At 44.2% G+C, this 16,107-nt stretch overlaps 1 protein-coding gene across 7 annotated transcripts in view; it reads left to right on the top strand.

Annotated features, from left to right (window-relative positions):
- The window catches only part of Rcor3 (REST corepressor 3), a 41,910-nt gene that overhangs the window by 18,860 nt on the left and 6,943 nt on the right, over positions 1 to 16,107 (top strand). For 4 of the 7 annotated variants that reach the window (XM_005348893.2, XM_026779872.1, XM_005348894.3 and 1 more), the window contains 3 exons: positions 1,962 to 2,180; positions 6,034 to 6,111; positions 12,015 to 12,072. In XM_005348893.2, the coding sequence (XP_005348950.1) occupies positions 1,962 to 2,180; positions 6,034 to 6,111; positions 12,015 to 12,072 (355 nt within the window). Of the gene's footprint in view, positions 1 to 1,961; positions 2,181 to 6,033; positions 6,112 to 12,014; positions 12,073 to 13,854; positions 14,640 to 16,107 lie in introns of those variants that run through there. The other 3 variants (XM_013346953.2, XM_013346954.2, XM_026779873.1) reach the window with 2 other exon arrangements.

Below are 16,107 nucleotides of genomic sequence, written 5' to 3'. Positions count from 1 at the left end.
CTTGCTGTTCTAACCAGACAAACTGGCCAATGTGATGCCAGGATTCCTGTCTCTCTGCACTCCCAGTGCGGGGTTATGGATGTGCCACTGTATCAAGCCTTTATGTGGGGCTGGAATTCACAGCCCAGGTCCTCATGCTGCACCGTGAACTCTTTCCTTGCTGAGCCCATTCCCATCCATCTGTTTGCCTTTCTTGGCTTCCTTCCTTTGTGGCCTACTTAGATAGAGGAGTATCTATCCCGTTCTTTCACTGCTACTTTGAGCTGGCTGTTCCTGTGTTTCTATTCTTGTGGACCCAGGAGACTTTGTCTCCTATATTTAGGTTAGATTCTAGTGCTGGTGTTCCCAGACTTTCTAGCCAGCAGACGCCATGACTCCAAACCCCACTGATCTGTGTAAAACCCACAGTTTCAGTTACATCTTGTTTTGGTTTTGGTTTTAACTTATTCAAACTTAAATTTGGTGGTTTTTTTTTAACATATATGTTTATTGATTATTTAGATCACCATTCTTTCTTGATTCTGTCCTTTCTTTGCTTTTTCCTGAGGAATATCCTTTAGAAGCTCATACACATCCCTGTTCTTGCAAACAGCCTCTGCATTTGCTTCTGAGTGTGTCTAGGCACAACCATCCTATGCCTCCAAAATGTTTTATGTGGGTCTTCTCAGGCTACAAAGATCATAGATGTTTAGGGCCTAAACCTGTCTGAGGCAGGGCTCTGATTGCGAGTTCTCAGGGAAGACTTTTCAAAGTTGTTTCTCTAACCAAGACTGACACGGGCACGACCACTTCTAGACGACTTCTAACCCTCTCCTGTGGCGGAGCGAACCGGGGCAGAGCCAACGGGGGTGTCTTCCCTGCTCTCCACACTGACGGGTGCTCCTAGCGTTCTGCCCTGGTCTCTCGTGCCCTGCACGACCCCACTGCTGAGAAAGGGTCTCGAGTCACCATCAGCTTTGATCCAAAGACTTTAGGAGGCGTCTCTCCGAACGTCAGATTTGCCTGAGTTGCTTTGAGTTTCCAGCAGTAAGGCGAATTACACTTGACTACACAGCTGTATGGATTCAACTCCACTTCCTGAAAAAAGAAGTTCTCGCTGTATCAGTAAGATATGTGTCAGGTCTTAATGGATTCCTCTCAGAAGCACAGAGTGACACTGGTGTTTCCATTTTAGGACATTAAATATTAATGCTACTTAGTAGCTTATTCTCATCATTACTGGACAACTTTTTTTAACTCTTCTGGGGCATGAACTGATACCTAATATTGGGTTTAGAGTTTTATTGTCTACAAGCCACATGCATACATTTGACAACGTCCCCACCATCAGAATCAAGGTCATCTTGTATCCATTCTAACCTCCAACGCCAAACACTGTTCTGAAACTCCAAGTAAAATAAAACCTCTCTTTTTTACCAGCTGCCTAATATACACATATATTTCCTAAACTGTCTTTTGTTCTTTTTGTAGACCCTTATATGTATAATTTATAGTCTGGGGCAGGGTTGTTGCCCAGCTCTTCATTGTATAAGCAAATGAGAAAATTTTATAGTGTAACTTACTTTTTCAGTATTCATAGACCTCAAGATGTAGAAACTAAACATTTTATTGAATTAATCAAAAATATGTTTTGTCTCTGGGTGGTGGTAGCACACACCTTTAATCCCAGCACTTGGGGGGGGCAGAGGCAGGAGGATCTCTGTGAGTTTGAAGCCACCCTGGTCTATTGAGTGAGTTTCAGGACAGCCAGTGCTACACAGAGAAACTGCCTTGAAAAATCAAAAAATATGTATATGTTTTGTCATAGTGTCAGCACACCGCAGTGTGTGTGTCTTATTTGGACTCGTGAATAATAAAGCTTGTTGGGAGTGTTGCAGTGCAGGAGATCTTCCTGTTTGTAGGCGGTTGTTTACATACATTGATGGAAACAAAGTCTCTGCTCTCCCACCTGCACTCCCCAGGGTAGCACTGAGCAGCCTGTCCAAACCAGCAAGGTTGGCCTCGGGAGGAGGGAGTACCAGAGTTTGCAGCACCGCCACCACTCCCAGCGATCCAAGTGCCGCCCACCCAAGGGCATGTATTTAACCCAGGAGGACGTGGTGGCTGTCTCCTGCAGTCCCAACGCAGCCAACACCATCCTCAGACAACTGGACATGGAGCTGATCTCTCTAAAGCGTCAGGTATTTTACAGAAGCGGTGTCTTTTATGACTTTGTCCATTGGTGTATCTGTGTTTGTTTAGGTTTAGAGTTTGCAGATGTTCTTTTCTAGATGTTACAATGTTTGGTTTGGGGGAGGGGTGGCAGTGTTTGTTTCAGGGTACGGGCTTGACTCCACAGCCTCACCTGCTGTATTCCTGAGCCACATCCCAAGCTTAGTTTACTTTATGAAATTCCTCTGCTAGTGTAGATGCAAATCCCAGCATGGTTGTCATCAGCACTGATTCTAAGCAAGTTCCATAGCTCACTCTCTAGCCTGCACTTTTCCTGTACAACAAGGAACAATAGCCATACTGTTGCAGGTTGCTGAACGCTGCCTGTAGCGCTGTGTGTAGGTTGTTTGGCACACTGTGTCTCCTTAGTGAGTCACCACCACTGCTGCTGTCCTCACTGTGGGCTGAAGTAGTAGCAGTGTTTTTAAAATGTCCACGTGGCTTTTTAATGCTAAGACCCTCGTATGTAAGCACTGAGGGTTGCCCATAAGGCCTTATGCAAATCAACTGCTATTGATAGAAAAGAGTGTTGCGGTAATGAGTGGTTATGTCAGTCCATCTCACCAGACCTCAGCCTGTCTTCCCCTAGGCAGCTTCTGTGTCATCTGGACAGGAGTTAGCATTCCGGGCTGGAACCAACATCATGGATGACATAGTGAGCTGTCCACACAGCTTATAGGACCTGGCCTTTCTTATCCACTTTATCTGTTTCTTACTTGGTTTTGCCATCTAAGATTCCCGTTTTCCAAACTATATCACTTCTTCTCCATGGAAATCTTCAGATGGGCAGTTCTCAGCCTTCCTAGTGCCATGACCCTTTAATACACCATTTATGCTGTGGTGACCCCAACTGTAAAATTATTTTGTTGCTACTTCATAACTGTAATTTTGCTACTGTTTTCAACCACAGTGTAATTTATCTGTGTTTTCTGAAAGTCTCAGGCAATCTCTTGAAAGGTCTTGAGGTTGAGAACCCTTGTTCTAGCTAGTTTTCCTGTAATCTTTTGCGATTACGGGAGGGAGGAGGCCTATTGTTTTCATTTGCAATTTGACTTCTGCTCTTAGGGCATTTCCTCATAATTTAGCTCTTTTTCCTTTATTCATTTGTTTGTTTTCTTATTTTGTGTGTGTGTGTGTTTGTGCATGCTGTGTACAGCACCCTCGTGAAGGCGGGAACAACCTGCGGAAGTCTGTTTTCTCCTCACATCTTCCTAACTTGAGTCTTAGTGGCTCAAGCGCTTAGCTGGGAGCCATTTACCGGCAAGCTTCTCTCCGTGGTTACCCATTTGATAGGTGCCACGGTGACGTGTATATTAGCAGCACTCATCCTGCACTGACAAGTGGCTCCACACTTGTATTTCCCGTCTGTGAGCATCGCCACACACAGGCACTCCTCAACTGACGTCATCCAAGACCCCCTTTGTTCCCACAGTCGTCTTGATGAAAAGGGTCTCAGTTTTGTTTCCAAGCTTCTCTAGTTTTTGTTTCTTGTTCTTGTTGGTTTTTTGTTTGTTTGTTTGTTTGTTTTACGTTGTCATTCTACGTAACTCTGTCGTGGGACTCACTCTGCAGACCAGGCTGGCCTCAGACTCACAGAGACCCACCTGCCTCTCCCTCGAGTGCTGGGATTAAACGCGTGCGAGGAGAGCTTTCTTAATTGTGTAATTGATATTTCTGACGAGTTCTGTTCGTCTCAACTCTCACCTCACTCTGTCTTCTGCATTCCTATTAAACATACCTTTCTGAAAGGCAAGTGTGATCGTATTTTCTTGACTAAAAGTCTTCAATTTCATTCAGTCTTTGGGCAAAATTGAGATTCTTTGGTGTACTACATGGTTCTTTGGCTCTTTGCTCTGGTCCGACAACCTTCCTTTTTTCCTGAATGCTATTTGCCTACAGTTCATTCTGCCCCCCCCCCCAACCTTAGCTGCTGGCTGAATGCTTTAAAACTTGCCTACAGTTCATTCTGCCCCCCCCCCAACCTTAGCTACTGGCTGAATGCTTTAAAACTTGCCTACAGTTCATTCTGCCCCCCCCCCAACCTTAGCTGCTGGCTGAATGCTTTAAAACTTCCTTAGGTTCTGTCTCCTCCGGAACATCCCTCCCCGCCGCCCACCAAACACCTCCTTTATTTTCTTACTCTCCCCCATCTCCTTTCCCTCTGTGCGCCTTTCTAACTTGACCAGCTAATTTACTCTAAACCATCTGGTGACTTATTCCAGATACCCTGGCTGAAAAAAAAGTGATGCATAACCTAATGTTATCTGACTGCCCACACTGGTGAGAACCAGACCAGTCAGTGAGCAGCAAGCAGACAGTGCTCACACGCAGGCCTCAGACTAGAGACTGGCTGTTGCTCAAAGAGCGGGAGTTTGCACTTGGTTTACATTCAGATCGTACCTCTTACATGATTGCCCGGAAAGGTTTCTTCACTTCTGCATGCCTTATGTTTTTATCTTCTGTGAACGGCTCCAATGGAAGCAGAGAACAAATGTTTCTTCCAGTACTTTGATAGACTGGGGAACAATTTGAGCATAGGATGAATTTTGTGTTGGCCAATATATATTTTTTGTTGGTGAAAAACTACACCTGATTGGCTGAGCACTGTCACAGCCGCTACTGTGGGGCAGCTGTATTGGTTCCCTGCATGCTGGGAACCACACACATCTGCTGTCAAATGTGGGGAGAATTACAGGTGGCCATCCTGCCACAGACAGTAACTCAGAAGCTGCAGTCAGCCTGACACCCATCTTCAAACCAGACTGGACATCCTTAGAGGGTCAAGTGTCATCTCTACTGTAGCATTTGCACATTTCCTAACCATTTAGAGTATATAAAGCCCCCATTTTTGCTAGCTTCCTGCCTTTTCATGTTTCTCATTGAAGGTTTTGAGTGTTGTGCCCAATAAGTATCCTTTCCCCATAAGATATGGGGTTTTTAATTGAAGACTTTACATAATATAGTAACTTTTGAGAACATGTATGTTGTGTTATAGCAGAACTAATTGTATTTACCACACAGAATGATTGTGAGAATTGAAGGATTTTTAACATATCAAGAATGATGTTTTATACCTAGCAAATATTAGGCATTATCATCATTGCTATTGTAGGAACAGTTACCATTTTGACAACATTATGGTAATGAGAAATGGTGATAGTTTAATTTTTGTGTAGGCCAGCTGCCATTGGCTGTAAAGACTGTGATGTGCTCTGTGGGTGCTTAAAGAGTGACAGAGCTAGCAAGGCAGTGGTGGCGCACACCTTTAATCCCAGCACTTGGGAGGCAGAGGCAGGTGGATCTCTGAATTCAAGGCCAGCCTGGTCTGCGTAGCAAGTTCCAGGACAGCCAGGGCTATACAGAGAAACCCTGTCTTGAAATAAACTAGAAACAAACAAAAAGAATGACAGGACTTTTCATTTGAATCATATTTGGATTTTTTTAAAGAATAAAAGTTTGTCATTAAGATGACAGTAGCTTGCCTAAGATGAGAGGAGAGTGCTGGCCTTCCAAGAGTAGAGCCCTGATCCCACTCAGCACTGCTCCTCCATGAAATGTGTGTGCGCGTGCCTGTGCGTGTGTGCATGCGTGTGTACGCGCGTGTGTGTTTGCGTGTGTGTTATTGTCTGTCTCTCAGTCTTTCAGGTATGTGCTACTTGAATGGCAGCATGATGTGCTTCGCTGTGATAATCATGTCTGTTCCCCTGAACCGAAACCTAAGATGGCTTTGATATATGTTTGATATATGTTCTGTTCACTTACCTGTACTCATAAAAATGTGCCAAGTACATGGTCTGACACAAACTTTGTTGTTTTGTGAAGGTTCAGAATGCTAAGCAAGTAAACAGTGCACTTAAGCAGAAAATGGAAGGTGGGATTGAAGAGTTCAAACCTCCCGAGGTAGGATGCTGCAAGCCCCTGTGGTTAAGCCCCCTGTTCTTTTGAGTTACCCGGTGCTCAGGTTCTACTCTGCCCTTTCTGAAGTTTTCACAATATGGACAATTTATCATGCTGAATTTTTCATTCACATAGTTATCTTTTGAGTCTTGACTGATCTTTTTATTTTAAATTAACTCACTTGCCCTGCCCTCAGCAAGTACTCTGAAAACCATCATTGAGAGTGAGCCCAAGAGGCTGGAGGTCTGTGGGAAGGCTGGCACACGTCTGGGGCCCTTTTTTCTGCCACGTGACTCGGCACCAAAAATAAATCCCAAGGGATTTTTCTTAAACAAAATCTTACTTTAAAACACTTACTTGGTGCTCATATTTCAATGAAGATTTTACTGTGCATATTTTTTATACACTTTGCCTGAAAATACAAAATCTCATAGATAAAGATAGTACCCATCTTTTTCAGCCTTATTTGTATTTTGTTTCTTTGTTCTTGGTAAATATAGTAGAATTTAAATGTCCCTAAGATCCAATGAAATCTTCTTACAAAAGTTTCAGCTGTAAAATCTTTGATTTTTTAAAGGCTCCCAAGTTATGATTCATATACTGAATTGGTCTTTCTATGTATATGGTGACCAAATAGCTGTCTGTGTTCCTGTGGGTCCTTGCTGTGTCTCCTACGTCTGACTGAAATATCTGCAGATGAGATGGGGGGTGGGAGAGGCAGTAGGATAAAGAGTGCTCCCCACATCAGGGTTAGGTTATGGGAAACAAGGAGAAATGCATAGGTTGGGGTCTCATTTCAAGCCCCTAAGTAAACTAAATACACTCCAGTGGCACTGAATTAAGGGAGGTATAGCACAAAATATTTTATTTTCATGTATTAATGCAAGAGGAAACTTTAAAATTTGAATTGGTTATTTTATATTTAATCATGTATATAAAGCCAAATTTCATATGCTAATAGTTTCATAACTTAGAGATTATATGAATACAGCAGGTATAAAGCACAGAGCACAGGGCAAGGTCCAGCTGTGGTGGCGCACACCTAAATGTCAACATTCAGGAGGCAGAGACCAGAGGAACAGCCAGCCCTTCATAGAGCGATCCTGTCTCAAAAAACAAAACAAGCTTGGCGGGGTGGGGCCGGAGTGAAGGCGGCTGGCTTGGGTGGCTCAGGGAGTAAGGGCACCCGAGGATTGCATGATGGAGTTAGAACTGGTCCTGAAAGTTGTCTGTCACTTCCATACATGCACCAAGGCACATGCGTGCTCCACACACTGCATGGATAAGTGAATAAATGCCATATATGTAAAAGCAAAACTGTGGAACTACTCATGAGAACTTTTATGCCATGGTTTGAAAATTAGAGGCTGGAGAGATGGATGGCTCAGTAGTTTAGCACACTGGCTGTTCAGGTCCCTATATGATGACGTACAATCATCTCTAGTCCTGGCCCTGGGCGTCTGATGCTGTCCTCTGGCCTCCACAGGCATTAGGATGCACAAGCTGCACAGACATGTATGCAGGCAAAAACACCCACACAAAATTTAAAAACAAAAAAAATATTTAGGAATTTGAATAAAATAGAGAATTTCTAGATGTCCTACTAAAATTTCCAAGGGGTGTGGGGAAAGGCTGAGTAACTTATAATCAACATTTTTCTCTCACAAGAAAACAAGCCCAGATAATTTTACATAAAAAGTACCAAATCTCAAGAAAAACTAATTCTAATGCTCAATTTTCTAGCATTACAAGCTAGTTTGAGTCATTACCATGGCATAAGATGGGAAAGTGCCATAAGCAGCTCATCTTGACTGTGGGCTCCCTCCTTGGTCTTTAGCTGGGCAACTGAATGTGGGGAGCCCGGCGCCTCAGAGGGGCGCCGACTTACTCGAGATCACCCAGTAGTGAACAATTCTCCTGTGGCTAGCCTGGGGTTGTAGACCCGACTGGTCGGTGTGCCTGGTGCTACCATCAGCTTACAGGAAGTGTCACAGAATAGCAAAACTGTTTGGTAGATTCTCACGTTTAAGTCAGCTACTGGGATAGAAGTTATCAAACACTTATTATATCTTTTGAATTAAGAACAATGAGCAAAATGAAATCACCAAAATCTTTACCGTTGTCTATGGGTTCACCAACGTCTGGGTGCACTTGGCTTACTTAATGATCTCGTCTGACTTGAGGTACACAGAGCACTATCATCCAGAAAATCTCCACAGCACACTTGTGTTTCTCATATTCTTGTTGCTTTCAGGACCGGGCAACTTGAATGGATATGTTCTGAAACACTGGTTAGATCTCATGAAAGACACCGGAAGGCAGTCCTTTCCCCCTTGGATTAGACTTCACCTTATCAAAACTGTTAATAACTTGGGGATTATGCCTTAGACACAGTTCTCATCATTATTGAGGAGCTTTATTATTAATTTGGTTTTGAGTTTTGATTTTTATCTAGAATAAAATTGGATGAAGAAAGTACGTTCACGTCTACAACTATGTAACTGTTCATGTAAGGCAGTATTCAGGTCCAGTGGGGCATGCAGGAGGAGGGGAGAACAGGGCATAAGGCAATGGTTCCCTGCCTGCTTAAAAAATACTTGTAATCTAGATATTATCTGGTAAACTGATAACATGTAGACTTAGAAAGAAACGCTCTCGGAAAGCAGCTGGGCGTTACTTACCCTGGCTGGGCCCCTCAGGACAGACGCTGTGGTGAGGACAGAGGTAAATGTGCACACACACAGAGTTCAGCGGGGTAGGCAGAGAGAGCGTAACGGTGGAGGGTGGTAGGTGAGCTGGTGCTGAGATTCCGTGGAAGAAAAAGACGTCTTTTCTCAAGAATCGTGTCTGCCTAGAAAGGCGATCTTAGCTGCAGAGAAGGATGAACGGTGTGGGTTACAAGCAAGGGTGCTTCCCGATAAATGCCATTGTGGAGCTAGAAGAATTGCGCCTTTGAATTAGGTGCGGGGGTGGGGGGTGGGGCTGCAGCTTCTTTAAAGGGTGGCATCATCCTAGGGAAGCTGCTTTGGCAGTGTCCGGGCAAGAGACACTGCAGCAGGCAAACATGCTTGCTGCGCAGTCAGAAGTGAATCTGGCACGGCAGCAGAGGAATGAGGACAGGAGACAGCGCCATTTCAAAGCTAGAAATCCACGTGTGTTGGGGTGGAGGAGCTGTGTGGTTCGTGACTGCGTGGACAGCTGGAGGCAGTGAAATCCGGGGGTCAGGGAAGGGAGAAGAGCTATACCAGAAGGGATGACACTGGGGTCCCATCCCGTGTGTTTGCTCCCAGCCTTTATGACGGGTGCTCACGCTTCCAGCCTTGAGCAGGAAGTTTAACTGATAACTTTCCCAGCTCTTCCCAGATAATGGGAACGCGCCACTGACAGAATGGAGAGGCAAACGAAGACGAGCTGAGTCCCAGTGCCTCGTTTTCAGTGTGTCCCAAACGACACTCACCTTTCCCATCTCCCATGAGCACCTCTCAGCCACACCTTCTGCTGGCTCTCCAGGCTTCAGAGTCTTGTCCTGGTGTAAGTCACGCCCCCACTGCGCGTCCTCCCTGCCGCCAGCACAGCTATTGCTTGTCAGGCTGAGGACTGTGGTGAGCGGCCTTCGCTCTGCTTTAACCCTGCAGTGCTGCTGAGAGGGTGTCTCCCACCCAGACCTCAGGACTCTGCCTGTGGACCCTGCCTTTCAGACAGGCCTAAAGTCTACATAAAAGGCATTTTTGTAGTGTCCGTATTTCTGTTTCATTTTTGCTCCCTTTTCCCTTGGGCTTGAGCAGACGTCACAGTCACTGGTCAGTTTTTGCTGACCTGGGCACTGTCTCCCATGATCCTCCGAGCAGTTTATGAAGTAAGTGTCGCTGCTTGTGCAGGAGAGCTCACCCGCCAGCAGCGAGGTGCTGGCTACCCGATTAACTCCTCAGCACTGTGCACGTCCGTTACCGTGGCTGACAAAATGCAGATGCAGTGCAAACCAAGGAGACCCTAGACTTGGCCCAGATGAAAACTGATGGCGTCTGTACAAGAGAATGGCTCCCACCACCTGTAAGACTGTTGGCGGATAACTCCCTTAGAAGCAACAGTTGAACAGAATGGCAGCCAGGACTTCAAAAGGAATGATTTGATCAAAAAGAGTTAAAGGCTTGAGAAAAACATTGAAGGCTTCAAAGAACAAAGCCCCATGTTATGATCATATGATTTTCAAAACCGAAGGCCATAGCGTTCCATTCTGTAGTCAGAAAAGCTGTGCTGAAAACAAGTGAAAGCCTGTGGCCACGTCGTGAATGGCCTTAGGGTGAGCCAGCCCTAAAGAGCGCTCTTCTGGCAAAGGTACACAAGCCTGGAGACCTGAGTTCGATCCCTGGAACCCATGTAAAGTTGTTCTCAGACCTCCACACATCCACATGTGTGCATGGCATAGACATGCACCATACACACGACAACAGTAAATAAAAGCTTTATTTTATGAGAAGAATGGGCCATTTTATAATGCTTTTGCTTTCTAGGTCAGATTAAGTTGCAGTAGGCCCTTTTCTTTCTCACCACCACTCTGAAATGTCTGGACCCATTTTAAATGGTTCCGGTACCGATTTGCAGGAGTTGGCAGTGAGTTCCTTTGGCTTCCACCTAACGGCTTGGGAGCTCACATGCCAGCTCAGCTTCTGCCCCTCCTCCACACTGCTCTCTTTCTGTGAAGTGCTTGGGTGTCCTGGTTGGTTTTATTGATTCCTTTTCCCTGACGGGAGGGTACTAGGGTCTGTGCCCTATTTCACTGGAGACAGAGAGGCCTCACTAAGTTGTCTAGGCTGTCCTTGAACACTGTAGCCATCCTGGTCTAGAACTTGAGATCCTCCTGCCTCAGCCTCCCAAGCAGCTGGAATTACACAGTCCTGCAACCCCAGGCCCCACTGGTCAGCTCTGTGTGCCTCAGAAACTGTGCTTCTCTGCCTCAGGGTCCTTGCAGCTTCCTGGCTAGTTGCTGCCTGGACTGTGTGCTGTGCTCTTTTATCTCTCCTGAAATTCTCTATTTCTATTTTTCGGTTTTTTTCTTTCCTTGCTCTTCCAGACCTTTTTCCTTTTGTCTCTCAAAATTTTGTTTCTGACTTTGAAGTTGTTTCTTTCTTCTGAACACTTTGTTTATTAGAAGTGTAGGCCTCGTCTCATTGGTGTCCCCAGAGGTGAGAGCTGATGTCCCGTCTCGAAGGACGCTGCCTGCTCACTTGCCCAGTAGGTCCAGGTACTGTGCCAGCTTGCTTTACCTTGGCAGTGTGTCCTGTGGTCATCCGTGAGCTGGTGTACCGGTTTCCCCCTCTACTACAAAAGGTTCTTGACTTACTCCTCAGTGAATTGGAGTCTGGCTCGGTGGTGATTGCTGTAGGATTTTTAACAGTGACTTTGAGAGAAACATTAAGAGGTCCTGGGATTTGAAAAAATAAAAGGTCTTATCAATGAATCATTTTCTGCTTTGGAAATTTAAAGAAATATTTTCAGACTTGGCTTCCTCCATTCTTAGTCTGATTTGTACAATTGTAATGGAAGAAAGCACAGCTTTTACTTAATGTGAAGCCAAGAAATATTAGAGTCACGGACCCTCTCGAAAATGGTCTCATGAACGTTAAAAGCTGGGCCAAAACCAGATCTGTGATATGGAATAGGAACATTGTACTGGAAAATGGTGCAATATCGGTGTTGTTCAGTCCCCAAATGGGTGTATTTTTCTGGCATTATCTTTGTGTGTGGATAAAAGGTAACTCGAGGCACGTTCAGCCCTTCTGAAAATGAAGCCCATAAGTCAGCATGTCAGTCTCATGTCTGTGATTTGGTGAAACGTTTTTGAAAAGCAAGTTGGAAAAATGTCTGCCTTCACATCCTCACTAGGAAACTTCTTTTTAATTTTGTAGTCAAATCAGAAAATTAATGCCCGTTGGACCACAGAGGAGCAGCTTCTAGCAGTGCAAGGTATACTAAAGATAAGCAGTGATTGTTGTTCATTGTTGACTGTCATGCAAGGGGGCTGCTGTAGCTCCTCCCTCCTTCAGAAGCGGGACCGCACACCCTGACTGTTCAGCTCCAGGGTGCGTGACTGTCACATTGATGACTCGCTATGAACATAAACTATAAGCTTTTTATTTATCTAATTGCTCTTTGTTTTCTACTTGGTAAGTGTGAGGTCATGAAAATATTAACTATGTGTTTCCGGTGTGTCATTCCTTACAAAGAGATAGACCCCTGTGTGCCTTTAAGGGGCTGCACACCCAGTGGAGTGCACTGTCTGGCGCTGTTTGTGAGAACGCTCAGTGGCGTGTGCCCACGGGCAAATGGGGAACACTGTACACTTGGGTTTCTTCTGTTTGAGCTGCTTAAGGGCAAATTGCTTACTTTTTGTTCAGCATAGATTTTATTTCTCTTTAAGATGAACCTTCTGCAGAATTTGTTGTGTAATTTAAATATGGTCTGCTTATCGTTTGGTGAGCTCACTGTGTTGAGTCCTAAGAACTCTCTTATGGAGCTTAGCTGCTGTGAGCGTGGACTCCAGTGACGTGTGAGCACACAGTCTGTGATACCCAAACACTCAGCCTTCTCTTTGTCTAGAGGTTGCATTGTGGCATTTAGAACGGTGGCTTAGAGCTGTCCCAGGAGTTTGAGCAGGCCTTCCTTTCACTCAGGCAAAGCCTGTTCTCCTCCCCGAAGTGCCGCCTGATAAGAACTGAGCCCTGCTTTCCAGCGTTTGCTAGTGTATTAATTTTGTACCATAATAGAAATTATTCAAGCAAAGGATTTTCTGAAGAGAATTGCCAAGGGAAATTCGGAGTAATCTTTCTCCACATAGCACTTGAGATTTGATCGCTTTCAGGGGCAGAGTTCACTGAATCTAACAGCTTGGCTGGACTCTACAAAGCTGCATTCAAGGGAAGGGCAGTAGTGAGAGTCCTGCATGCAGCCTGGGCTGTGGATGTGCAGATAGCTTAAAAGTGTTGAAGCCGTGGAAGAGCGTGCTGATGCTGAGTCAGGCGTGCGTGGGCTCTACGACGCACGCTTAGACAGTCACCGCTAAGTGAATGACTCTAACAGCCCTTTGCCTGGAAGTATGCTTGCTCTTTGGATTTTGAAGATTCTTCTAAAATAATGTGCTGATGCCTCAAATTTAGTTCTTTAGACTAAAATTATTTGGAATTTTTGTTTTCATTTTGTTTGGACTTTTTGTTTCTATTGTTAGCACATGAAACAAAGCAGCATTTATCTGTGTCTGAAGTAGTAGTTCTAGGAAGGCCCAAGAGGCCCTCCGTGCCCACACATTTAGATCGCTAGATGTGTATCTCATAAACAGTACTGCAGTGCCCTGTGTCTGAGGCTCACTGGTTGAGGTATGTATATTTAACATGTAAACTTTGCTAGTAAGATGCTAGTTAGCAAGCTATTTTTTTCTTTAATACTTATGATAAACTTTTATGTGGTAAATCCTTTAGTAGCCGCTTCAGTATTGCAAAGCAATAATAAATTATTTTGTTATTAACATGTTTTAATTTGTGTGACATTTTATATTCTGAATAGTTGATACATGTGTACCACTGTGACACCTTTTGTAAAATGCTTTATGCTTTATCTTGCTTATGATGGACTGCTCCGATGACCTAGAGAAGTGAGTGGCTCCATTGTTGAGATCAGGAACTCGATCGGAATATACTTCTTTGCTAACTCTTTTAAAACCGAGAAGCATAACAAGATCATTTTCATTCCTAGGTTTAAATCCTATATCCCACCTTTTCTGCTGTTACCAACTGGTTCCTGACAGTTGAAGCTTGCCCCTTCCTTCTTCCCCTAGCGGAAAGTGGAACCAGGGATCAGTCAGCTCTGGCAGGACTGAGTCTGCCTCTGTAACTTCCTCGTGCTCATCCTAGCTCTGCTGTGATCTCAGTGGCGTTCTTTGGGAGTCCAACTGGGACATCATTGGTGCGCCAGTAAGAACAGCTCTTCTCCTATTTTCCCCACGTGCGTGGCCTTTTTCATGTGATGGGACAATTATTGGCTATTGGCTATTCTCAGAAAAACATACACTTCTGTGTCACACAGAATGAGTGTGGTGTGAGCATTGCTCTTGTTATTCTCGTCCACCTCAGAAGTATATTTGTTTTCTAGTGCATAAAAGATTCACCTCTCTGAATGGTAGTTCAAGAAAAACTAACTTTTATCAAGATGTCAGCTTTAGTTTTAGTTTTTATCTTACCTGCCATGGCTTCTGAAGCAGGGACTGGAAGCCGTGTGTCCAGGGGGCTGTGCGTGTGCCGAAGTCACCGTCTCTTCCAGAGTTCACACTGCCGATCTTTCAAAGAAAATTGAAGTTGTGAGTCTAGAAATGGCCTTTTTAGATTTATCTCATATTTAAAAACCCAGAACTAGAACGGTTCATAAATCAGAAGGCAGTTAGTTGGTTTGACCTCTGATTGAAAATATAAAGATCTATGTTGAAGGAGCTGTGGGCTGTGTTCCTGCCACCCAGCTCCCGGCCGCCTGGCTAGCTTATGCCCCAAAATAATTACATGGAAACTGTATTCATATAAACACTGCTTGGCCCATTTCTATTAATGTGTGTAGCACCACGAGGTGCACTTACCAGGAAGATTCTAGCCTACATCCATCCTGGGTCAGAGCTTCATCACGTCTGCCCTGGAGCAGAGTGGCATGGCGTCTGTCTGAGGAGTCTTACCTCACTTCCTCTTCCTCCCAGCATTCTGTTCTGTTTACTCCACCCACCTATGTTCTAACCTATCAGGGCCAAGCAGTTTCTTTATTAATTAACCAATGACCTTCCTCCTTCATTTCCCCTTTTTCTGTTTAAACAAAAAAAAGAAGGCTTTAACTTTAACATAGCAAAATTACATATAACAAAACAGTTATCAAGTAAGAATTACAGTTACAATATTTACATCTATTTTATCTTTATCAAAGCTAAGGAAAACTGTAACTATAACTAACTATTCTTCAACTCCATCAAAGACTCCAGAAAGATACAATATTACCTAAGCAAACAAGAAATAAGCAACTTCCAAACTCTAGAAATGACAGAGACATCTCGCTGCCTGGACAGTCACCCAAAGTTCCTCTGTACGGTTGGGGCATCCATCTTTGGCCTACAGGCCCATAGTATCCAGAGACATTTCCATGAAGCAGGAAATTTCAAAGGCAGTTCAGTCACTATCTGCTGTGTCCTGCAAAATGTCTTGCAGACTCTTTCATGAATCAGGAACCCCGAAAGACCATCTCACCTTTAGGCAAGTTCAGCAGTCCTCTTTCTGTGGGTTCTTTGTGTCCAGTTTATGCAACAGTCCAGGCAAGAGAAGTTTCTTTATTAATTAACCAATGACCTTCCTCCATCAGATCCAGTCCATGAATGATCAAAGGAGGTGAACATAGAAACTAGTATTTTCTGTCATACAGAAGAACCCCTGTGCTGTAACAGAGGATGTAAGTGTGGACATCTTAGAGTCCACCAGCCTCTGGTGTGCTTCCTTCAGATAATTATCCAAATTTACCATTGTTTTTGCAATGGAATAAAATTTCCAATGTGGAAGATGTGAGTACAGGACCCAGGGAGAAGCAGGAGTCAGTGGAAGGAAAAAACATGATTTGGACTTCACTGTATAAATATATCTCTTGGAGCACGAAACCCACAGTCTCAGTGGGTCTAGATACCATTTCAAAAATACTATTATTTCTAAATCTATTCAAAATAAAAATTATTAGATACTACTTCAAAAATAGACTTTTGATAAATTTGCTTTCCCCAACAATATTAAACACATTAAATTTCTCTTCTAAAGAATTTTGATGTGAGAAGCAGGAGGAAGTCCCCTGCTGCCTTTGACCACTCAGCACCCTGGGTGCTTAGCTTTCTGTTATCTTCAAATACCAGAAGCAGTGTCCATGCTGTGCTCTCTGGCTTTCTGAGTCCATGACTGCAATTGGGGACCGCTGTCTGCATGCTCCTAAAGCATG

Source organism: Microtus ochrogaster, chromosome 6, assembly GCF_000317375.1.
Source record: "Microtus ochrogaster isolate Prairie Vole_2 chromosome 6, MicOch1.0, whole genome shotgun sequence".
In the NCBI taxonomy this organism is placed as follows: domain Eukaryota; kingdom Metazoa; phylum Chordata; class Mammalia; order Rodentia; family Cricetidae; genus Microtus; species Microtus ochrogaster.
The sequence above is the reverse complement of the archived record's forward strand: the minus strand, read 5'-3'. Positions and strand labels throughout refer to the sequence as shown.